This window comes from Anser anser (assembly GCF_964211835.1).
Source record: "Anser anser genome assembly, chromosome: 8".
NCBI classification, from domain to species: domain Eukaryota; kingdom Metazoa; phylum Chordata; class Aves; order Anseriformes; family Anatidae; genus Anser; species Anser anser.
In genome coordinates this window covers 22720615-22747070 of record NC_139728.1, presented here as the reverse complement: position 1 = coordinate 22747070, position 26456 = coordinate 22720615, and the positions used below count along the sequence as shown (strand labels likewise).

The 26456-nt window shown below is 38.7% G+C and overlaps 1 protein-coding gene across 14 annotated transcripts in view; it reads right to left on the bottom strand.

Moving 5' to 3' along the window:
• MAST2 (microtubule associated serine/threonine kinase 2) overlaps window positions 1-26456 on the bottom strand; it is a 191934-nt gene that overhangs the window by 83420 nt on the left and 82058 nt on the right. For 2 of the 14 annotated variants that reach the window (XM_083846912.1, XM_083846915.1), the window contains one exon: window positions 16538-16744. The exons of 4 other annotated variants lie outside the window; for them this stretch is intronic. In XM_083846912.1, coding sequence (XP_083703038.1) covers window positions 16538-16744 — 207 coding nt within the window. Of the gene's footprint in view, window positions 1-1309; window positions 16511-16537; window positions 16745-17566; window positions 17600-17959; window positions 24473-25422; window positions 25499-26456 lie in introns of those variants that run through there. 8 more of the 14 variants (XM_083846907.1, XM_083846909.1, XM_083846905.1 and 5 more) reach the window with 7 other exon arrangements.

Here is a 26456-nt window from a genome sequence, read left to right as displayed (position 1 = left end):
CACCAGTTGCCCAAACAACACGAAAGCCAAGTCCTACCTACCTTGTCTTTAGGGAAACAGAGGCACAGGACATTAATTTACATCCCTTTCCTCTCCGTAGCTCAAGAAACTCACATGGAAATAATGAGCGCTACCTCTGACACCTCTGTTCCTCCTGCAGGCTACTGGTGCCATTGCTCAGTGAGTTTGAAAGTTACTGCTGGGAGCAAACAGATCAACAAACAACTTGAGATCTAAATTTTTTAAGCGAAATCTTTCTTTGTCCCCAGAAAAAAAAAAAAATCTAAAAATCACTGTTACACGGAAAACAACTTTAACGAAATTTAAACCACAAAAAGGGAATCATAGCAGGGTTAATCCTCCCTGCCCCTGCCCCCCATCCAGTATATTTCTATGTAGGAGCAGCAATCTCCTAAAAAAGATAAATTCCATTTCTGATAGCTCATAAACAAAATTCACCCTAAAATCAAGTCAAAGTTTATATTCTGAGTCTTACATAGATTTTTAGCTCTATCAGCCAATCGATGAAAAATTCTGATTCTAGCTCCAACCACTTACTCATAAACCCAAATATACTGAATTAGTCAGTCAGGATTACCCACCTACCTTACTCACCCAGTCTATTCCTCCAGTAAGTTTTCAGGTTGCCTGAGTTAAGTTCCACAGAACACCTGATGAGCAGTAACTATGTTGATATTTCCCGATCTTGAAGGGATATCACTGTACTGCATCAGATCTGATACCGTTTATTAGGTCACAGAATTCAATGTAATTTTATCAAAATCCGAGGAGTGGTGTAAGAACAGCCATCCTACTAACGACTACAGTAGCATATTTACATCTCCAAGAAAAAAAATGACAGAACTATTAAAAACAATTTTAAACGTAAGGTTATGCATATCCCTAAGAAAATCACGTACTATACGTCAAAATATTTGCAAGCCCTGCCCAGTGCTGCCTATTTCATCATAATACTGTTTTGCTACTTTGAATACTGAAGCAGCTTGTTCTTAGTAAGGCATCAATCCATCATTTTGTAGAAACAAACCCTTATCACATTCACATACTATGAGAAGGGAGGAACAATGCATTTAAATAAATATCTGTGAAAAGAACGAAGCATGGATCTGCACAGTATGATTTTTACAAGGAACACAACTACAAATCATTAAAGAATTAAGAAATCATACCTAACATACTACAAATATGATTTAATCTGTTAATAAAGGAAGAAAGCAAGCTCAAAGAGTATTAAAACAAGTAACTTGGAAAAACATCATAAGAAATACTCGCAAAATCCTTAGATTACCTTTTGGATCGTCTCAACATGCTGGTAGCAGGCAGAGAGAAATTGGACAGCACAGTCCAAAAGGAGTCAGACATGATCTTTAAAAGCTTTCATTGCTGGGAAAATACAGCACAATCAAGCCACTAGCAATAAATAAGGAACTAAATAATACCAGTGACAGAGCCAATGCAAATTCCCTGTAGACCTTGCAAGCTGTTCCATTAATGCGAGACAGGCAGGCAAGCGTACATATTGCTGCTGTTTCCACTGCCTCCGTTTTCTCCTGCCTCCATCCCTGCCTGCCTCTCTCTACCTTAGGAGGCAGTGCAAAATGAGAAATTTATTCCCTTCCCACCATATACACTTTAAAACAGGAGCTTCTGTATACATAACAAACATGATTTCTGTACGCTTCTCCACGTTCATCCAACTACAATCAGAAGATTTTCAAGCAAAACCATAAGCAGGGCTCTATTCATAATCCTGAATAACACGCTGCTTTTAGGCTGTGTCTGCAGAGAACACCACTAACTGCCTAGTTTGTGGTTTTATTTTGAAATGGAGGCCCTTCTGCTTTGTAACCACACGAGGGGCATTTCCTTTATTTTTTACATTAATCTTCAGTCTTTAAATGAATCCTACCTTTGTCTTTAAATGTCCCAAGTGGATTTTAGATAATTTTTTTAAAAAAGAAGCATGCTTACAATGCCACCTAAGATCAGCTTAAAACCAGATCGTGCCTCATAGACGTCATTCACAGTAAACACAAACTCCTACACTGCACCTGGTGCCCACAAAACAACTCGAGCGGCTGAATTGTGACAACAAAACACAAGCGGGGAATCACGCGTGATGAACATCAGAGGTTTCCCACACACACCCTTGCACATCAGCCACAGGTTCACGCTTTTCCCTTTGTGCCTGTAGAAGCTCCTTGCCACGTTTTTGCTTTTTCCAAGGGCTAAACAAACCCTCGCTGTAGCTGCCTTTTTTTTTTTTTAATTTCAATATGCAATCTATTTTCTTTCTATTGTGGCTTTTTTAAGCACTTCTGCCAGTAGGAAAGCTAATGACGTTCTCATATTTCAGCCTTCTTGAGTGGCTTTTTATCACAGACATGAGAAAGATGACAATCAACAGCTGGCACTGCCTTCCATGCACAATACATAAAAATACTTTAAAATACACAGAAATGCCTGGGAGAAAGAAATCCCAGTAGGTACCCTTTTATTTTCCACAGAATCATGAAAGAATTAGATGACCTTCATGACTTCCCATAAAAATGTACCATGTTTAATATATACATTTATCAAAAATCACAGTATCTGATTCAGCAAAGCATCCCCTTCCATTTGAGCTTCAAACACAGAAATGTGATTTTGCATGCTGCAGGAACCAGATCTCTGTTCCATACAGCCAACCCTTGCAGCGCTTTTAAACATTTGTATCAAATGATCTACATCACATTCTGGTTTGATTTCACAAAGTTAATTTAGAGTGCAACCAGACAAAACTCTGCCACTATCTGCTAACTGATCAGAAACATTAATTTATGTATCTACATAATAGCATATACCAGTCAAGTCTAGAAGCCAAAGAAGAGCACTGTAGCATTATATTCAGGGTATTGTGTGACCTTCCAATTCCAATAAACCCTGCTTTTGAAAAGGTATAAAAATATTCAGATTTACTCTGTCAACTGAAACATGAATTGAAATTCCCAAGCAATAACAGGGTAAAAGTGCTTAGTTAACTATCAAAATAAAACTTACAACAAAAATAAATTCCAGACTGCTTACAGTTAGCAAATAAGCCAAAACCTGCTAAAACCCCCAATTTTATATTGTGTGGTGCTTGTTTGTGTGTTTTTTTTCCTGAAAGTGACCGAAAAATGAGCAGCTGAAGACACAGCCCTCAATAAGATCACACTCAACACCATCGCTTTTACATCCCTTACAGAAAGGATGCAAAAAGGAGAAGCCATTTTAGGAGCCTATTCTCTAAGGACACCAACGACTGACTGCTCGAGGGCAGCGTTAACCAGATGAAACACTGCCCATCCTCGGCTGCTCTTGGGGAACACCGAGCACCCCAGCTGCACTAGGGGACTGGATACTCGCCATCATCTGAAACCCAAAGGCCCATCCTGTTGTTTAGCACGGTTCCGCAGAGCACTTACCCAAAAATTGTGAAAATGTTTTGGGAATTATGTAACACTGGTTCACAAACAGCGGAAATTTCTTTAACACTTCATATGCCCGCTTTTCAAAATGCATGTTCCACGTGCCAACAGCAAAACCTAGCCTTGGAAAACATCATCTGCAAAGTGTGTATTTTGGGACAGTCCCCAAACATTAAATACAGATAAGTTCAAAGTATTCTGAAAAATACAGGAATGCCATACTCAAGATGCAGTGTTTTTACAAGAATAGCAAAAGAACACAATGAAGCCATCAAACATCTTTTAAAAATATGTCATGTCCTAAAATACAATGTCAACATTTGAAGGATTTGCTACAGTAATACAAAATAAAAAGCGTAAGGATGTTCAGTTCTACAATGACAAATGAAATCCCTCTAAGTAACTATATTACTGTCTCCACATGATAAGCAAAACACTGTACAGAATTCAGTCTAGAAATTTCTCAGTTGTTCAAGACTATAGCCTTCTGCATGTCAGAAAGCATGTCAACAAAAATGCCACATACACAAATGCGTTACAAGAGCAACTTTCTATTATATTTAGCCCACAAATCAGTTAATATGTTTTTGTGAATTCCCAGTCCTGTTGGGATTCCCACACAAAAGAAACCACCTTCCTTAAAACTCATCCACTTGCCTTTCAGGGTATTCAGTCTCCATCAATCTTCGTCACTCACTTCACGTCCAGCTTGTCCTCAGAAAAGACCACCTGCAGAAACGTTCTGCAGCTCCTGCGATGATGGAGTATTTCTCTGCTGACCAAATCTGTAGTTTCCAGGGCCCTCCCAATGACACTGCATCCACTGGGCAGTTATAAATAGCCATGTCAAAGACCTCCTTAATTTCCCATATTTACCATTACCTAAGTGGGACATTAATTAAGCCTGACATTAACTGAGAATACAGTTAGGCAAACAGTCCACGTGAAATCCATGACTTTCTGGACTTTTTTTCCTAGCAGCTACACTTCTCATTTGTAAACAATCAATGAATTCGCTGAGAATAAGACCATCTTCTTTTAAATAAAACCTGCCGTTTTAAAAGTAAGCTGAACTCCTTATAAAGTTTAAAGTGGTACCATGGAGATCACTGATGTCATTTTGAAAAAGAACATCACAAAGGTCAAAACTCTTGTGACAGACTAGATTTTGACTATTGTTCAGGAAAAGTTCCCACAATATTTTTTATTGTTATTTTTCACTATATTTTTGAGATATTTCAGCCAGGATGAAACATGTAGTAGTCCAATAGTTTTCAAGTGAGAATAACTCTTGAATTGTACCATGGTAAAGGAAAACTGTATCACAGGAACCAGTTGCAATACTTCTTGGGAAAAAACCTACCTAATTATTCAATCACTTGAATAGTTACATGGTATTAAGTGTCACATAAATAAGTGGTACTTTCAGACTTAACATTTTTGAGTAGCTATATAACTCAAATACACAAATTAGCCACTAGAAATACCTGAAAATTAAAGCTGTTTTACTAGCAAAGCTGAATTGTTCGGAGGAGTCATAAATCAGAAAATACATAAAGAGAATATCAGTTTTATTTTAAACTTTAAATGGCATATTTGACAAGAAAATTACTGCCATATAAATAAATATAACTTAACACAAATAAAACTGATAATGAACTGAAGAAGTAACTGCTGTATATCACCAACAATGTAGTCAAAACTTTGTAACGTGAAAACTCCAGTGGAAAACTTTGAGCTTTCAACATGAAGAAAGGAAAAAAGTTCTTCTTATAAGCTTCCAAACAAAAAAAAAAAAAGCAGGGCATGGTTCCTTTAAAAAGAAAAAAGAAAAAATTACATAGAAGATGTGTGAGCTATTTGGGGCATCATTATTATTTGAACAGTGACCTACGCAAATGCAGAACAGACTGAGCTGACTGCCATCTCAAGCCATGTAAGTAGCAGTGACAGAGAGGACATGAAGTTGAATTTATCTTTAAGGTTCACTTTTCTATCATTCTTCACTTCCTTTCACAATCTTACCTTTCTCATTTCTTTTATTTATTTATTTCCAGAGACCAGCCAAGCTCCATGCGCCCCAGCTCCAAGTCAATACAGAACCAGAGCCCTGCACTCTTCTAACTGCCGTGGCTCGGCCAGATTTCAAGTACTGGCTCTGTATAAAAGGACTCCAAAGGACACATTTGCTTAAGATTAAACTAAAAAACGATAGCCAGGTTTTCTGGGGTGAAAAATAACCAAACGTCCCTCTGGTGAGCATTTCCCATGCAGATAACAGCCCAGTGACTGCATTAGTTTAGATAATGATTCAAAGGATCAGCAACATTTACTGAAGTGAAGCAGAATTAGCTATAAGGCATTGTACACTCATATACTAGAAGAAAAGCCGCCAACTTCTCATGTAACTTTAATCTGGCACAGTTACTGAACTAACTGGGGTTGTCATCATAGCAAATAGCTTGAAATGCTATCTAATTCACTACAGTATCACAGCCCAGGTTAAGCATAAGCAGCTGCCCTGATACCTTAGTCCTAAAACAATTCTTAGGAAATTGTACTCTCTTAGATATAGAGGATGCTACCTACAGCTCTGTTGTCATAATTTGTATTTTCTATATGAAAACTCTACTGAAGAGTGATAATAAGCCAACATTGCTAAACGCCAAGTTAGTTGTGCTGCAAATCCTACAAATATTCAATGAACATCTCTCTTTGGATTTCTATTTATAAAAATACTAATTAGTTTGCTAATATTCCTTACAACATTATTCACAAATAGCACTAGTAAGATATTGGCAACTTCAGTACAACATACATTTAACATGATTTCAAGTTCACCAAATTGATGACTGGGCTCAAATGCCATGGAAAGGTCAAGTAGCCTCTTTAAATAAGTTACTAGATCTCGCATTCTTTCCCTGGCCTGTTTTCTTCATATATGATTCAAATGTCAGTTATCTTATTTAATCAAATGTCCCCTTGGTATGTGATTCAAATGCCATACAAATGAGAAGACATTTGAAAAATAAAAACACTGATCAGTTTTGAAAATCTCACTTCGCATTTATACAAAATCCTTTAATGCTTTATCCAAAATGTTCTTGAAACCACTCAGTAGCGCTTGTGAGAACACAGCATGAGATGCTATAACCTCGGCATCCTTCTGCCAAGCTCTTCCTTCTCTACCAGCCAAAACTCAGCCGAAGGAAAACATAAATTGAGCCTGCTGTCACCACCATGGCATTTCGTCATCGTAATCATGAATTATTTATCATGCTGCACTTAAAAGATGCACTTAAAAATTTATTCCTAACCTGTAGTACAGTGTCAATGAATTAACTATGCAGCCATACTTGCAAACAGGAAGACATCTTCATCTCTTCTCCGGCCACTCCACCCTGCATCAGCCTCTCCACAAAGCAGCACAGCTATTGCTAAACGCTCCCGTAATGGGGTTTTCGTATTTTGCACCACGTCGAGGACCCAAATGGAGCACTGAGGCTTGGGGCTACCCTTGGCAGCCAGCTAGCAGGGGTCGCATCGTCTGGGTGGCAGGATGGTACCCAGAAGAGCAACTGAAGCCTGAGCTCCAAACTAAGCAGTGGCGTCTGATTTGTTCCTAGGTATAATTCTAGCTGTTTGCTCCGACCTGCGTGTTCAGAGCCGGCACTTCCACCCTGCAGCTCATTTCCTCATTGCTTGTTTAACTCATGAAGGATACCGTAAAGCCCCTGCATTTACCATGCCTTTTCTGAGACAAAAGGCTTATTTTGTAGGATTGTTGGCTACGAAGTTATTCTGGGAGCAAGGGGAATGCTAAAGTAGTGAACAGACTAAGAGGATGAATTTTACATTTTCAAGCATAAATTCTTAATGAAGTTAGAGCATGGGATAAGAATAGACTTTACAAAATAAGCCATGGTACAGACAAGACATGAGAAATCAAAACCATGCTAGGGAACATCATGAGTGCTGGTATTAAAAAAAATAATAAAAAAAGAAAAAAAGGATAACAAGTTCATCTAGTTCTAAAGACGGAATTAAATCCTAATTTGGCCACGAATTTTAACAGAAACTGGTCCCTATTTTAGTTATTCCTTAGGAATAATGTGAATCTTCACAGCACAAGCTTAGCTTTTAATCTTAAAGTCTGGGAAAGCAGTGATAACATATCATCAACCAGCAGGCAAACAAACTACTCAAACTTGTGTGCCTCAGAGAAATACAAAATGTACAGGACAGAATGAACATGAGAACAAGCCTGGAACACTGATTTTTATATAATTACAGATTGATGCATCTCTATAAACTGTTTTACAGTAATTCTGGGGAACCCATAAAGCTGATATATTACTAAAGCATCATTTCCTAAAATTTACATCATGCTTACAGGCTCTTCTATGTTCTACATATGACTTCTAACATGTATGTCCCCCTATAAGTGTGTGTATATATTTCTATGTCTGTATATATATATATATATACACACATATATATAAATAAAAGTAAACAGGGAAATACATGTTATAATTTTGGAACACTGAAGCAGATTGAATAATTTATGATAAATTGTCCCAAACTGAATTCCCTGCTTTGAAATAAAGTACTGAACAGACACGGAACTCTCAACCATTTCTGCAGTCTCCAGTGAAAAATGTATTTCAAAATACTAAAAACGGTATTTAAAATTTTGCACTGCTAAATTGTATTATACTCTACTGTAGCACATTACAAAAGGGCATAAAAAAACTAACCGAATATAACTAGCAGCAAAAATATAAAACAACACTGCTCAGACATTTTAAAAATAAATATAGCCACTTTTAAAATACCTCAGATAGAAAGAAAAAAGAAAATGTAGATAAATAGGAATATTCACCTCGTACTTTACTTTCTTATTTTCTAAATTTTGACTAGCAGAGGCAGCATTATGCAGATTTGGTAGATCAAAAAAAATGTGAGCACATTTTGGACTTTTGATATTTTCAAATGAAAATAATTTAGGTTTCTGTCCTACCTATAAAAATAAAACTAATAAGAAACACAAATAACAATTTTCAGCTCTTCACGTTGTTTTGTACAACATTAAACTACTTCACAAACACGCCAAGACAGCACAAATCACACACGCAAATGAACACCACCTGCGTGTCCAAAGAATGTAATTTCTGCAGAGAAAACAGAACCTGCAAAGCTATTTAATCAAGTACTTCTCACAACTTTGATCACTTACAACAACAGTATGTAAAAAGCAGATTGTGACGTCCTACGGCGTACTCTGCATCTGCTCTTATATCTAATAAGAAGGGAGAAGTTGCAGAAGCGACAGGTCACGGTTTTATGATCCATCTTGGTGTCAGAGGAGGCTGCGCACATGAAGCCATGGGCTGCAGGCTGGAACACGTCCCCTTGGGCTGCTCCTCTATATCGAAAATAAGTGCAGCTGCAATCATCTCCATTTTGTTCAAACTAATAGCAAGTTCTCTGTGAGTGAAATGAAGACACTTGTGACTTAAAGTAACACTTCTGGTAAATATTTTTGTGTTGATTCACTTGGAAAATTGGGCATTTAATGATTTTGGAACGTTCCAGTATCTCAGAAGCAGAATGGACAGTCATATTGAAGTGACACACGGAGGAAAGTTGATGTGGATTTTTGCCACATTTATTTTGGATTAACTTCTTTGGTGCTAAAAATTTGCTGAGAATTATAACCTGACCTGCTCTGTTATTTTAAATTTCTCATCTATTGTCAAATAAAAATGAGGCTCATTTTTAAATTCTCATTTTAGATCTAGAACACAAACTAGAACATAACAGGACAAAAAATATTGTCCACCTTCTCAGACAATACAACTCATTATATCACTTGTACTTGTGCAGCAGATCTTCTAAAAGAAATGAAGTATTATTTCCACAACTGTTTTTTTTTTTTTTAAATGTAAATAAATACCAATTCCAGGCCAGAGATGTGCTAATGCGACTGTCACTGCACAGCAAGTCTTTTCCTGACAGCGAGATCAGTAACATACCTACTGTAAAGAGCTGGGGCTCTAAAGAAAGGAAAGGCCAGCGAGGGGAGGAAGGAATACAAAGGCACACAGAGCTCTTTCACCACTGCAAAGATTACGGTTTGAAGACTTTATTTTAGAACGTTAATAATTCATACTGACAGTGTAATGTAAACTAGGTTAGAAGATTGTGCTCTCAAGTACCACGCCAGGGATTGAATGACAGAATAATAAACGCTAGCCAAAATATCAAAATTTTAGTAGAAAAATGAGGGTAAGAGAGAACTTGGAGGATGAGAACAAGTGTATTCTAGATGAAAAAATAACAAAAGGAAAAGAGAGATGTTGAAAAAATGAAGATACAGGCGCAGCCTGTGGAAAACAGAGTATGAAAGGATATATTGTAGATGGTGAAGCTGTATTGCAGACCTTCTGGCATGGTATTCAAACAAGAGCTTAACTTTGACACAGAAGTTCAATGTAGATCAGGGTGGCTAGACACAGCTGAAATCTGATACAATTTTAAAAACCGATGCAATGTCTCCTTGAAATGATTTAGAATATAAAAAAGGAAAAACTTTCTGTAAGCTTTCAGGTTAATATTGATCTCCTAAATGGCTCATCCATCTAAATCAGAAATTGCAACTCATGGCTTCAAACGGTAATTTTTAAAGAAAACAAATCCAAAAGGAATCTCCTGGTCATGGGCAGGAATAATCCCATGCAAATGCAAGCAGCTGTGTCATATAATCTCTGTTTCTCTCTAGCTCGTCTGTTAAATTGACACTGGGTACTTGCTATTAGTACTTGTCTACTATTAGCTCTTTGGTACGGGATGTAAACAGGCCTGTTTGCACGTTCACAGATTTCCAAGTCAAAACAAAGTAGAACCTGGCTGCCTCACAGTGCAATTAAAAACCAAGTTGTGGAAGATGCATGGAATTGTCTACAGAGACTTCAACGGTAATAAACACATGACTGCCTGGTTAAGAATATATTTGTCTTTCTCAGAATGATTCCCTTGCCAGGAGTCTTTCCGTGTCCATGTTGTTTCTGTATCTGCATTCAAGATCAAAAGGAAGAGGCTATACGGAAGGAAGGATCTTGCACAGACTGAGCACACTACAATTTCTTGGAGGAAATCACTGTCATCTGAGGATGAAAACAGAAAAAGTAAAACTTCAGTTTTTACTACAGCATTTTAAGAACCTTCTGAGCTTGTAGTTTCTCACTGGAAGTTGCTAGCTTGCTCCCAGCCATGTCAAACTCTTTGGATACTTCAGGGGCAGTAAACAAGCCGACTCATATGCCTGTGTGTGAGCAGATCAGAGCCTTCAAACACAATTACATAGAAAAAAAGTTATGAATCACTCAGTTTATAGGTGAAAAGGCTAGCAAACATTAAAGCACTCCAACTTCTCAAGTCAGAGGTACATACTCCCCTCTGGGAGCCTCTGACTCGCCAGGTCAAACCACCAGGTTATGCTTTACAAGTGGTTATGGAGGGCAGCCTGCACGGTGAGCCTGGAACCGGACAAGAATTCACACCTCGTGCTCCAAACCCCAGTGTTTAACTCTTCCACTGCTGCAAACCCAAGCAGGATGTGGTGATTTTAGCATTTACATAATGTCTCGACATGAAAAAAATTATACAGCCAGACTGGGAAAAAGATGAGCAATGCTTCTCCTGACTATCGTAAGGGAAGCCACGCACCTCCTCTACTGACACCACCAACCCAAAGGGGCAACCCCTCAGGGCACAAGAGGAGAGAGTTAAGAGAGATGCCAGAAAATCAGAATGTTTCACTGGAGCGATCAGAGGCTATGTCTGGGGTCCTACTTCTTAACCACGATGCAGCCAATGCTACAGACATTGCCATACAACACGATACAACTCACTGAAATTGCCAGTTTCACAGTTCAGCCCTCAGCTGCACATTGGTGTAAGAAGGCTACGGGGCCACAAGCAAGGCAAATGAACTCTGCACACAAGACTCCATACCAAAGGCCACCATGCCTGAATATTTCCAACCACGTGGCAAACAAATCGTTTCCAATCAGCATGAGAAATCTGAGCCAGGTGAGTTCTAGGCATCACCAATATGTCTCTTCCCTGTAGTCTCCATCTCCTAGCTGTAGCCTCTGTCTCCATCTCCTATTCCCAAGAATAACAACTGATACAGAAGAAAAGGAATAAAGAGAAAAATTTCCATTAGAAAAGAAATGAATTCTGGGAAGCTCATTCATTCAAAGTGAGATGTAGATTACAATTCAGTTGCCAAAAGATTCCCTACTCAAAATTCACCATTTCATATTATGCATAATGACATATTCACAAAGTTGTTCTGTTATTCATTATAACTGAATTGCTTATCTCCATTGCTTCCAAAAGTGTCATTACACTGTATTGCAGTAAAGGCTGACCAATTATTTAGCACAGTTAAGAAAGGAGAACCTGTACCAAATCAAGCACTAAAGCAGGAAGGTATCACTTGCTACAAAAACAGAACAGTTTCCAAATGTCATTCAATCTGAATATAGCCCTTTTCATTAATCCTCTGCCATCTGTCAAATAAGATACTAACCAAAATAAACTTTTAAAAGCTGTATCAAGTGACTTTAAACTAAGAGGAAGTTTAAGTAGAGAAAGGAAACTATCACCACGTCTTGACATACTTGGAGATATTCCAAAAATAAGAACATAAAGAATCTCATCAAGTTTGAATTCTGAAATGTTTTTCACCTTCTCTAAAAATATGGAACTTCTGTTTACAGGTGCTGCCCTGCTGTTGTAAAATACATGTACGCTTCAAAACAAAAGCTTCACTGTGAATATTAAATGAATTTTGTTTTCCTAAGAGACTTCGCAATAAGGGAACTATGGTGCTGAAGGTCTTTCGTGTTGTTATTGTATAATCCAAGCAGCTTCTTTGTTCAGGTATCTACATACTATATACACAGCCATCAGCTCTGTGCTAGTTATGTTAACAGAAGTACTGACACATTTTAACCAACATAGTTTTAGGCAATCTAATTAAGGCAGGTTTATTTAAGTGTTTTGGTGGTTCTGCTGAGGGTATGAGTTACAACTGGGACTGATTAAGTTTATATACTTAAGATATTTATTATCAGTTTTTTAGCTAAGCTAGACACGTGGCATTTTAAGCTGATTAGCGAATCCTATTCAGCATACCATTAAATTAACTCTGGTGCAGATACCCAGTCAAAACCCAGAACACAGGTACTGGGGGCAGGGAGAGGCACAGACACACAACACCAAGAACACATCCTTATACCATGGGAGGGATTTCTACACCTGCCTTGAAGTAAAGGACTGGAGTTACACAACCTTCACCAAGACACACCAGCAATCCCAGCACATAAAACGAGAGAAAGAACCAGGCTCACACGAGATCCCACTCAACAAAGGCAGGTTTCTCCATCCCCACGCTCTGGTGAAGCTGAGCTGATGGGCACACTGCAAAGCCCGGGAAGCCCATCTGGTCACGGCAACAGAAGAGACTGGCTGGGACTGCGCTCATACACCCGAACAAGCCGTAGCTCTAAATATAGGTGTCCCCTCATCCACTGCAAGAGCTTATACGAGAAAGGCTTTAAATAAAGGCAGGCAATCCTCCCAGCACATTTGTTAAAAGACTACTTATAATATATTCTTGTTGCTTAGCACAGTTATTGATTAAATGTTTCTAAGAATAAAGTTCTTAAGTAAGTAAATTAATATATTCTTAAATTATATCACAGATGTCCATAAAATCCTAATTATTTGAACTCATAACATAGTAATTACACACTGATTGAGTAATTATGTACTGTGCTCAGACACAAAGTATTCTGGAGCAACATCAGGTTTCCCGTTTTGTTTTACTGAAGACAGCTAGGATCTGAGCACCAGCACATTCAGAAATGGTGACCAGATTTCATACAGGCTAAAAAAAAAAAATCTTTAAAGCTATTCTGCAGAGCTATAAAAAATGAATCGCTATTATCAATAAACTTTATCAAGGCTAGAACCTCCAAGAGAAAACATTCCTATAAAAATCATCTCTACCATATATCCCTATATCAATATGTTCCACAATTGGCACGAGTTCACGAAATCAAAATAGCACAAGAAAGCATCCCTGGAATAATGCAACTGAACTCAACTCTTCCCTTGACTGGTTAGGATAAAGGAAATTTCTGCTGAGATTTCACCTCGCCTGCAGTACCCAGAGAGGCCAGAACTAAGAGACCTGAACACTTTCACCCTTGTTACCACCGACAAATGAATCCATTTCTAGAAGTATTGAAACTAATTTATCTCTTGCTGAGGGAGTTACAGGGTGTAATAATCTGTGAAACGGGGGGAAAGTTCATGTTGCTTTAGTCTCAAGGCCCCGCACTTCTAAGAGCAACTAATTCATGGCATCTTTTAAGCAACTTAGTATCAAGAACTGCAGTAAATCCATGTTTTGATTAATTTAAAGGCCAAATATGGGTGTACAAAGACTCACCCATATTTACTCAACTCATAAAGAGGACCAGCTGTGAAACATGGCCTCATATTCTTCAGTAATTTGACTTCCTTGCTACCCCCAGAAGTACACAAGCCAGAACCCAAATATGAGACCCACTCCTTGAGTTTAATTTTGGACATCATTCTCTTTTGTTCCTAAAGATACACAAACTGAATTCCAACCCATGGTTGTATCAACTATAGCAATCTTCTTTCACCCGCTATCCATTTATTTTTGTTGTAATCGTGCCACCTCACATCTTTTATTCTTAAAATGATTTACATTATTTCCAATTTTGCAAAGATTAGTATAAAACATTTTTGTTCTCAACTAGATTATTTCTTTCAGAAGCCAGGAACTTGTATGCTAGCTGTAGAACACACCTGATACCAGATGCACGAACAGCTGTTCATTTGTCCATTGAAAAATACCAAACACACCATGCAAAAGACGCAAGAAGGAGGAAAACTATACAGATAATTGAAATGCAACACACTGATGGTGAAAAATGAGAAAGTTAACTTGAAGGCATACACCTTTTAGTTATGTTTCCCACCAGTTCCTAGTATCATTTGCACAGCGATGGAAATGAACCACTGCCTGGCTAACCTGAGGGTGTTAAGCCTTGTAGATCAATGACAGCAATAACTTGCCAAGATGAACCTTTGCTCTAAGCAAGCAGGAATGGCTATCGCTGGTACTGTAACCAAGTAAACACAGCTACAACAAAGAAAGGCAGCATAAACCAGGATCAAGAACTGCACAGGTGAAAGCAACAAGGACAAAAATAAAAAGTTATTATAGTAGACCTAAGCTCTTACAGAGAACCACGTCTCTGTGAATCATCAACCATTCAGCATTTAAAGAGCAGATGGCTGGAAGGTCCCCATATGTGAAAAATATCATCATCAAGAAGAGTCCATAGTAACAGCGAAACATAACTCGATATCATGTCTTTTATATGAACTATTCTTAAAGGTAAAATTATTCAATGACCCATGTCAAAAGTCTGAAGACTGGAGCATTCTCAGAGGAAAAAAAAAAAAAACAGTACCAAAAAGGCTTTGGAAAATCAATAATCATTAGATTCCCTCTCAAAAAGAGCTGTTCTCAACCTACTTTAACAGTGATCTAATTCTGATAATTAATTACTACTTACCAGACCGTTAATTAGCCCCAGCGCTAAGCAGCATTAAACCACATTTAATAACCCTTGTACAGGAACATTACCCAATACCAGCTTTTAAATAACAAAAATTCCTTTTAAATGATATTGGTGGCAATGACATTAAAACGTTACGAGACGGCTCTTTAGTCACTGCCCTTCCCCTCACTGCACGTGCTGCCAAAGTGAGCAGCACACCAAGAATTTTCACCACCTGTTGCCCAACTTGCAGGGGAAGCAGCAGCAGGCTGGGTGACCACCTCTCTCTGTGACAATGCACAAGAAGCCAAGTGCAGACACACACAACGTCTCTATCCTTTGCTGACAGCCTGATTTCCACTCAACTGATGCAATATACTTTACTCTCCATTAGAGGGAGAGGTGCCTAAAATAGCTAAACTTCACATTTTCTTGTTCCTCCTACTAGAGCTGGCCAGCAAGAGCACTCTCCCTCTGAAATAACAGCCTGCAATCAGGGGCAATTGCATTACCACCTGATGAGTAACTGAAATTTGACCAGCTACATCCACACTGCAGTATGCGAACTTCAAAACCAGCCCTCTGGCTCAAGTTTTAAGTAGGCACCTTTTAGCTCAAGTTTCATAACTGCACACACAAAGATCTCTACTTTGCGCTAGGCTTTGTGACAATCTCAGTAGGTATCATGAGTGAATAAACCAGAGGTTTCCACCGGGGTCTTGCATGTTCCATAACAGCACAGTGTAGAGCAAGAGCTGCTCCTGAACATGAAAGATGCCAGCCAGGCTCTCAAGCACCTTAGTACAAACTGAGCTGTTTTGGAATTTTTTTTCAGTTTATGAACTCCTGGAGCCCATATCTAAGCACACTACCAACAAACTTAAACTTACTCGTTATCCTTTGTGGACCCTGTGTTGCAGACAGACCTCAGACTGTTAGCTTCAGTAAGAAACTAACGAGGATTTGCAGTGAAAAGAACAGAGTGCAGTAGGTTAGCACAGACCCACAATTCAGTCAGGGCTTCTTAAGGACCAGACTCCAAGCTGTTTCACTTTCAAGTTGGTTTTCTTGACATCAGTGATCCCTGTGAGGCACCATACAAGTTGCACACGCATACAGAAGCCACCAAAAGGTTTAGCCAGGAATGTGCATGCACACTCAGGTAGACAGGACTCCATTCTTCCCTCTGCAGGGCCTTCAACTACAAATGAACTAAAAAATGTGTACAAACAAGATACACCAACCAACACTACAAGGTTGGAGGTAAATTACACGTTACTAGGCTCCCACTTCTGTTACATATTATTCTCCTGAACTAAAAAGCTGTTAAGTTCATAAATGGTTACACCAACACCACACTGTTAGAAATTCCTGGTTGATACCTCTCCTTACCTCCACTGAAAAGGATGGCTGTAGCATGGACTAGACGGATTGCTCTGGACTTGTGAGTTCAGGTAAAATACTAGAGGAGAAGTAACAAGTGCACAGTCAGCACTAAATGGGAATTTAAGGTGCTGCAGACCTGGAGCAGATGTAGGAGAGAACATGTGCTGATGAACATCACTTCCTCGGCAGTGGGAGAACAAAGGAGAGGAGATTCTGACAAGGTACCACGGTAGAAAAAAAAAAATAAATCAGGGTCAATATCACATCTTCTATTTATCACATCAATACAAAGAAAAACAGCTTTCAAAGCATATCTTCTTAATAAATGTAGTGAACTAAGTGGACAGAAGTCACTCAATTATCATCCAAACCAAAACATAATTTGTCAGTCAATACAGTACCTATTAAACGTTATTTTTCCACTATGAAAAATCTTCTCATCTGGAATTATCCAAATCCTTTTTTTTTTTAATTATTTTTTTTACAGTGATTCCCAAGGTTTCTGGATCACACACCATTGTCAAACTTTTAGTTGGGAAAAATTAACAAAGATGCCAATGGTGCCACCAGTGACTGACATGAGCCATTCGTATCACAGCCTTCACAGGTTCCAATTTGGGAGCCCTGGTTCCATACCACAGCTACGGCAACGACAAAAATACTCAGTGAAAACATGAATTACATGAACCATTAACTAGAGAACATCTAGCACTGAGAATGTCTTAAAACATCAACTAAATTAAGCGTGAAAGCAGCACTGCAAAATGGGTTGATTCTAATTTAGCAGTGGGGAAACTGAGGCACAAAGAGGTTAAGTGACCCATCCACAGCACATCCATGGTAGCATTAGGATTACAGCTGAGAAAACTGATTCCCAGCTCTCTGCTCAGCTCTGCAAACTATCCTGCTTTTGTAGAGTTAGCAGCCAACAAGTACTCTTACAAGCAGAGAGCACAGAAAATTTCTCTAAGTAGCTGCTTTTCAAGAAGCTGCAGACAGACTTGTATATAAACGTAAAAAAGTTTTAACACCTACTGTATTGAACTATACACGATGAGATGTCCTTCACTAGAAATAAAGTAAAAGTTAACTTACAAATATTGGTATTATAAAGAAATCATGGGTAGCCAAAATAATGTATCGTGAAATAAATACACATTATGAAAGCCTTTTGCCCAGATTCTTATACAGGGATAAGAAAATAGGTTTTGAGTTCTCAGATAAGAGAATCATATACTGAATATACTCCTATGTTGAACTGTATCAGGTGGACATATCAGCTCTAAATACAAAACTTGAGGCCGTCACCAAGTTTTAGGGCAGTGTTGCATCACTGATGAGCTCAACCCTTCAAGGGGTTATTTGAAAAAAATTAAACCAAGTGTTTTAGTACAACCATCCCTCTGGAAAAATTATACAGCTTATTACCTGGTTTGCCTGACAAGTGACATTTTCCTTCCTAAGTGGTGACATAACAACTTTTGTTTTTTCTGTATAGGGAATCCAAATAGAACAATCAATTTGACTCACAAATACATCACCTCCAGTTGGAGTCCTTTGGACTTCGCACGTAGCTACTATGTTCCAACCATGCAATTTTACAGAAATTGCAAAAGGAAATATATTAAGTATTTAACATCTTACGATTCACCTACGATCAGTACCAGAAAATGCAAAGTTCCTTACATCTAATCCTCAAAACTCAATGCTTAAATGTAACGTGTACATCCCTATACTTTGTGTAGGGAGTCACGAACTGCACAGGGTATTGTCCACATGTATGCTCTCTGGTATCACTGTACATTCAGCCTTTTCCTTTTTAAAATTTGGACAATGCTTAACAATGCAGTCCCACGCTATGCTTACCGTGCTTGTGTTTTAAAACACAATCTAGTGCCACCATATTTTTACAACTATAACTGAATTTGATGGAGGGATGAAAGTTGTTTCTATTTATTGTACTTAAACATAAGCTTTCCTAGCAAAAGGTAAATCTGGGATGTGCTTCAGCTTTTGTTTGGTATTCAGACATGCTATATTGGAAGTCCTGAAGTCAAGCATGTTTGTTAATGTTCCCTGCTTTTAATTTCCTACTGAATCCGAATACTTCTTATCAGTAAGCAACCTTTACATATTGGAAATCCTCCCCACTAGCAACCTCTGCTTAAACAGCTGATGAGCTTTACAGTCTGCAGACACAAAAGGTTAAGCCTGCCTCTTACCCTGCTCCTCCCTTCACTGTGTGACAGATTCATTTAACTTCCCCTATTTATTATCCATATAGCATTAAATATACAGCTTCCTTCATTTTAACCAATAGAAATAATAATCAACATCATTACCAACATCAGAAAAAGCAATTTTCTATAGCAGATTTCAAAGCATTTCTAAAGACTACAGTATTAAAAAGGAATTGTTGATATTTCAGTTGTAGAAATATGTGGCGATGTAAATAGCGACTTTTTTTTGCTTCAAATTTAAATTAAGAACACATTTGAAAACCTTAAGAAGATGGCAAAGGTAGTAAAGGTTTCGTTAGAGTGGAGCCCTGTGACAGTTTTCTGGCAGATTATTAGAAGCACTTTTTATATTTAAAAGAGTGATCTAACTAGAAAGACAGTTACAAACATTTAGTTTCACTATATTAATTAATGCTAGGTATAAAACTTAACCACAATGTACCCCATTTAAAAACATTTAAATATTGCTCTTTTTTGGCTATGCTTTATGGTAAATGCTCCACAGAAACAAAACATTAAAGTTCTCAAAATGAAATTTTGTGTACAGCCACATAAGCATGACAGATAAAGTTCTAACAAATAAAAGCAATGTTTATTGGCACAGAATATTCTAGCTTGTTTTCTTCATAGTTTCCATTTGAAATGTTTAAGTGCAATTTATTTTTCACAACAGTCCTTACTGGATCCGCAGAGATGGGGCTCCAAGCCTCTGTTTCCTCCGTTTCATCATTGTGCTGATGATACACTGTGTTCCTTCCCAGAATAAGAGGCTTAAAGCCAGAAAGGAGAGCCCACTCTTATCACTCCAACACAGAGCAGAGAACAATCAGTGCAATCCCAAGCTCTTCGCGTACCCCCAGTGTCACAGAGACCTTAGGAGTTCAGTAATGGTCCAGATTCATCACACGGCTCGTGTCAAAAACGTCATTATTTATATATTTAAAAAAAAAAAAATCTTCTACAAGTCTATTTATAGCATCCAGAGAAAGGAAACGAAGCCCACCAGTACGCAACGAAGGCACAGAAAAGTCAGAGAGACAAACCAACGACCTGACCTGCCAGGCAGACAGCAGCGTGCTCCGGACACGCTCAGGCTTAGCGCTCAGCAAATCAGAGACAAACTTTTCCTGGGCTTCAAGGAGCAGGAGCAGTCGCTCTCACCAAATCAAAAGGAAAGCGTAAAAGCCAACGGGAGCGATGGCACACTTGAAAGGATTCTGGCAGAAATCTCACATAGCAGCTGGCAACCTCACACTGCGATAGGAATAGAGTCACCGCTTCCACCCAAAGCCCTTGCAGAGTCATCCGCGGCGCACGGAGCAGCTGTTCTCGACCGCCGAGCAAACACGTGAACCGGCCCTTTTCGGAAATCAATCCACTTAAGAACACGCACAACTTTATTCTCAAAACATCCTCAGGCAGCTACCGGGCCATGTTTCAGCTGCAAATTTCATGGATTCTGGCACTGAAACGAGAGCAGCACAGAAGCAGTCGCTGCGGCCAGGTGCTGGAGGAGGGCAGGGGGCAGGGAATCGCCTTCCGTAGGATACAATGTTCCTGGTACAATGCAAGTCTTGCAGTTTTGTTTGCAAATGGTAATTGCAATCACCTCCAAATCAATACCACGCTATTACGGAAACCACCATAAAATAATGACAAGTGTTCCTAAAATGTGTTATTTGTCAAAAAGTTAGCTTTCCAAATAAAATTTCCAAATATGTAACTCTTTAAAGTCTCTCCAAAATACAGCAATTTTCTTAAAGACCCTATTTAGGCATGTGAAGCCCGCTGCTGCTCTGAAGCACTCGTCAATCAAGCCAGATTGCAGATGACAACGCTTATCTACAGCCCCTCCCATGATTCACATCGCAGCAGGAGTGCCCCACACAAGCTCACAACCTCTCGACAGCCACGTCCCACCCGGGAAACAAATTGTCGGACTCAAAAGCCAACCCCAGGGTGCCCGAGTGACTTTCCTTTCTTGGGTGGTTGTTCCTTCAACAGCCAGTGCCGCCCCCCCCACACACTGCCTCCAAGGTAAGAAAGCGCAGCAAGCAGCCAAAAGTATGAACACAAATTTGATGTTTGTTATGTATAATTTTATTATACTTACTAAATGAAAATCTGGATTAAAGAGTGGAAATTTGATAACAAAAGCTGCACAAAAAAACTTTTCTCGCTTTTAAATCCTTGGCAAAAACCTTCCCTAACCTCATCTCTGAGATTACAACATATACAGAACACTAAAATCCTCCTTATTCACTAAATCACTTCTTTTATAAAAAACGACGCTTCCAAATTATTTTTAAAGCCTAACATACAAACAGCAGTGTTCCTACAGAGTCCTGCAGGAGGAATTCAGCACGTTCCTCCTCCAGAGCCAGCCCCACATATCAGTTTAGGAGCACTGGGTTATTTTTGATCTACTGCCTGTGAGCTGCTCCAGTGCAGCTCAGAGGATGGAGCAGTTGGAATATACCACCTCTCTCTCTCCTCAGCTATAAAGATATCGCAGGCAGAAAGCACTCAGCGAAGGCATTATTTCTTACTCTGTTTCCGGAGCCAAGACAGTACACTGTGCAGAAGTAGCTTAACTCCTTTCCAGAACCATTTCTTTCCCCATTTCTTGTCCTCACTCGAGGCACAGTGCTTGCTCCTAGCAGGGAAATGACATCGATCCCCAGCAGAAATGCTTACCCTCCAAGATGAACAGCAACTGAATGATATACTCCATTTCTCCGCAGATAGGGAGGAAATTCCCATGGCACCTGAGCACGGCAGGATAAAGGACATAAACCAGCATTAAAGCTTGGGGTGTTTTGTTTTTTTTTTTTCCTGCTATTTGTTGTTGTTTCCAAGGTCCCAGCATTACAGTTTAAAAAGAAATTGATATAAACTGGTATTCAGCACATCCTCCCAATGAAATGCCTTGGTGTGTTTATGCGTTATTTCACCATCAAGAAGCTGCGGTAAGTTTAACAAATTATTATGAAGAGTTGCTTAATGAAACTCTACAAAAGTTCTACAGCCGCAGGGACTTGGTACCTTTGGATGGGGCGGAGAGCATGAGCCCCACAGTAGGCATAAATTGCCTTAAAGATCGATTAAAAGGAATAAAGACCACCATAAAAGCCTTCCACATGTCTTTATCAAACACTATTATTTTGCTTACCATATTTCATAAAGACAGACACAAAAACTTACAGTGAATACTATTTCATATCAGCACCTACCACCACCAAAACAGCAATCTGTAATAGTTCAATTTGTTATTCCCCCCCATCTAACTGTAATTTATTTTATATAACAACATAAGCATTTGGTCTTTGATGCCACAGATATCTTTATGACCATCAAAAACGTGGGATTTTTTGGTGAAACAACTATTTTCACTGGATATGTTCTAAATTATAATTATTTTTAATGCTTCTTACATCGCCAAGTTCTTTCTCCCTCAGGCATGCACTTTAAAAGAAGAACTGTATTTAATACAGATGTTTGATGACAGGAAAAAAAATCAAAAAAAATCTTGCATCTGAAATTAAAACCAGTGTCACAAGTTTACTTTGCTGAGGAAATTACTATTGATGTAGATATAAACTGGGAAAGCGATATTTTCTTTTTATAAAATTTTATGTTTGGACAGTACAAAGATCACAGCAATCCAATCTAGTAAACCTACCTCAGAAAACATGAGGAGTTCAAACAAACCTACGCTGTTCATAAGAAACCTTTATTGAGCAGGTCAATAAAGTTCATGTTATATACAAGTGGGTTTATTAAAAATGGGATACTGAACAAGAAACCAGATGGCTCAAATGCATCCCCAACTAGATTTAGTGACTGCTGATTAGCTGGGAGGCAATCAGAAGAAATAGTGAGCTGCACTATTGTGTTGTGTATCCTGAAACCACAAAGAAAACCTGCACTTTACAGCCTGCTTTCTTGGAAGCGGCGTTGCTGTTATGCACATGAACACGAGCGCTTCAGCGCGAGCCTCGTCTTGCTGCGCGGCCCTCACCTTTGTCTTTCAAGCCTGGAATGTCTCTAGTGCACTTCACGTGCAGGTGCACATCAAAACCATTTGAAAGCTGAATCCATCGGTACAAAAACCCATCTCTGTACACACCGTGGCACCAAAAGAACAGAACAGGGTAATGGCTGCAAGTAATTAAACCGCTTCCGCTAATAGGAAGGAGATCAAAGTTTGGGTCTATCACTTTGCATTCGCTGTTTGATATTAAAGAAAATATTCATAAATGGTAATTATTTTTTGTGAACAAAGCATGAGAAAACATAGCCAATACATTTATATGCATAATTTATTAAAGAAAACTTTGAACTCAGATTATTGAGCCACACCAGAGACAGAATGCAACTACTTGTTCCTCTTCTAATACTTGTATTATTCAACCTCTTTGCAGCCTACAGCTCAGTTGGGTATAATTTCTTGTAGTGTTTTAAACGTGCTTAAAGTCTGTGTGTTTCTGTGGAAGGTTATACTGACAACAAATTGGTATCTAGATAATCAGGCAATGTCACCCTGTGTACAGTTCCCCCATCTTACTCACCCTGTGATGATTATTTTAAGATTAGACTGCAAGACCTCCAAGGGCAAAACCATCTTTTTATGTTGGGTTTGTGTTGCCTTCTGCTAATATGGAAGAGGAACTGCTAATCAAGGGACTTCACAGGCTCCATCCAACCATTCATTTGGTTCTGCTTTTACACATAACCTTCTTTATGTGGGAAAATTCCTCATTCTCTCCTGCCAAAATACTGAGATATCTCACTCCTCTTCCTTTGTGCGAGCGAGAGTAGGAACATTGTCCACGCCTACAATCAATTCCTGCACAAAAACAGAGTCAACTAATACAGACCCAGATAAACATGAAGCCACAAGTCAAATAAAGAAAAAGAAGTGTTGTCACGAAGAGCTTGCTACTCAGCATTGGTGAGGCCACACCTGGAGTACTGCATCCAGTTCTAGGCTCCCCAGTACAAGAGAGAGACATACGCACACTGGAGAGAGTCCGACACAGGGCCACCAAGATGGCAAAAAGACTGGAGCACGTCTCCTGTGACAAGAGGCTGAGCGAGATGGGACTGCTCAGCCTGGAGAAGGCTCAGGGGGATCTTATCAATGTCTATAAATACCTGAAGGGAGGGGGCAAAGAAGACAGAGCCTTCTTTCTTCTGCTCTCATCTGTAGTTCCCAGTGCCAGGACAAGAGATAATGGGAACAAACTGGAACACAGGAGGCTCTGTCTACACATCAGGAAGCACTTCTTCATTATGTGAGTGAGGAAGCACTGGCACAGGTTGCCCAGAGAGGCTGTGGAGTCTCCGTCCTTGGAGATCTTCAAAAGCTACCCAGACGTGGTCCTGGGCAGCCTGCTCTCAGTCGCCCTGCTTGAGCAGGGGGTTGGACCACCCAGCCTCCAGTGGTCCAACTTCAACCCTTCTGTGATTCTGTGAATAATCAAGTCTTCCTTCCACTTCTGGTTTGCTGGGAAATAATGACTTCCTCCCCAGATGTGATCTTTTTACAGTAGTTAATGTATCCCAGCCTCCTGACTAGCACACAGAGAAATGCTGAGTGCCTATATATTTCTATATAATACAATTAGTCCTGAACTGCTACAAAGGCTGGAGTTTGTGCAGAAAATGGATGCACCTCTTGAGGATTTCTGGCTCCAAGCCAGAGGCTTCATCCATCTGTCAATTCCTGCTTCTCCTCCTGTCAGTGAAGCAAAGTCAATGAACGGCAGTCAATGACTCAGGACCTAGCTACATCCATAAATATCCCTACTCATTAGCCACAGTAGAATACCTTTCCAAAATAAATTTTAATTTCAGAATTTATTTTTCATATGATGTTCATTGTTAAGTTGATTCAAGCAGAAGAAAAGCCTCCAAAAGAACGGAGAAATGCCTACAGTATGTATTTAAGTGCACATTATTAGGCCACCCTTTTTGACAGAATGGTTTAATACATTCATAAATATGTTTATTTATATACACACTATAATTATTGCATTTCTTGATATAATTTTCTCCAATTCCTGATTCAAAGACTAACAGCGGATTTTATTTTTTTTTTAAATCAAGTAAGTACTCTGATACTGGAATATCTGAATCATCTCCACAGGATCTACTTCAATGAGCCTATATGCTTATCAATATATGACATCAACACAAATATACATAAGCTGCAATGCACTACTGACTTCTTAAATAGTTATACTTTTCAAACAAACAAAAAAAATCATTTGGTAGAATTGACAACAGAATCTATAATTCTAGAAAATATAAATAATCAACTAGATAACAAATTCAACTAACGGAATACATTTCAATTCTCCCTAGACTTTTAGTCTCACTAGTCGCTGCAACCTCGTTTAAAATTTATAGCCTGGATCTTCTCAACACAGGTTGCTGAATTTCTTCACATAATGCTCGCTTAAAAGGCACTCACTTGTGGAAGAAAACGAAAGTAATAAAAACTAAAGGTGTTAAATCAGTGTAGAAACAAACATTCAGTCATTCAGTTTAGTTACAACTAAATAAAATGTTACACATTTGAAGGATTTCATTTACATCTCAAATATTTCAAAGCTAAGCATATGAGTAGTTTTGTGTCATACCCACCTCCACACTTGACTGAGGGAAGGGAAAATCTCTGGCATCGTCAATTTCAATTCCAAAACTTTTGTTACAAAAATATCTACGTTACATTAAACAAACAAACAAAAAACCCTGTTGGTAACTCTCTACTCCAGCAATTTTTCAAAGCACCTTCACAATCTTAAACTCCTGAACATCACCATTCTTACAAATCTATCAAATATAGCTAAACTAGCCTTTAAGGCATGCTGATAAATAAATAAATAAATAAAAGCTGTCAGAGTTTCATGTTCTTCTTTACATAACTCACTGAGTGTTTCACCACTGTCATGTGAACTAAGTAAAAAGGTTTGGTCATACCCCATTTAAAAGAAAAAAAAAAAAAAGCCCTTTTGATCCCTTGTATTGTTCAGCACTGAATTACTGGCACTACATAGCATTTTCCAAATGCTGCCTCTTATACAAAGGAGAGAGCTCACATTAAAAGATTGAAAGTTTTTTCTCATTAAAACCAGAAACCTGAGGAAGAAAGGTTATATGCTTTTGTGAGCTTTGTCTAGTATACAAGCTTTGGGAAGCAATTTTAAATCATAATGCAACAGCAGCCAGTTCAAATGCCTTCTCTTTTATACAATGCAATCAATAATTCAATTTGTTCCACCACAAATCTGTAAGTATAGTAAAAGCTAAGTTCTCCTACTATCACTGAAACATTCGCTAAAATTTTTAAGCACCATGTACTAAAAAAGAAAAGAATATACATATTTGTTTAAACTTAATTTTAAAAGCCTACTTTTTCCAACATTTGCTACTTTATTAAAATATCTCTATTACACTGACTGCTCCACAAACACCTGACTCAGGAACTGTGTATGGGGATTTCTGTCCTCTCAGAGCGTTTGAAGAGCAGTGATCGAAGTTGTCCTTATCACATAAATAATAAGTGACTGCTGTGGAGTCACTTGAGGGATGTCAGTGCAAGCAACACTCAACACCGCAGCTACTTCCATATGGGGGTCAGCTGAAGCTGGTAATTAGAAGTAAGCTTACACTACTAC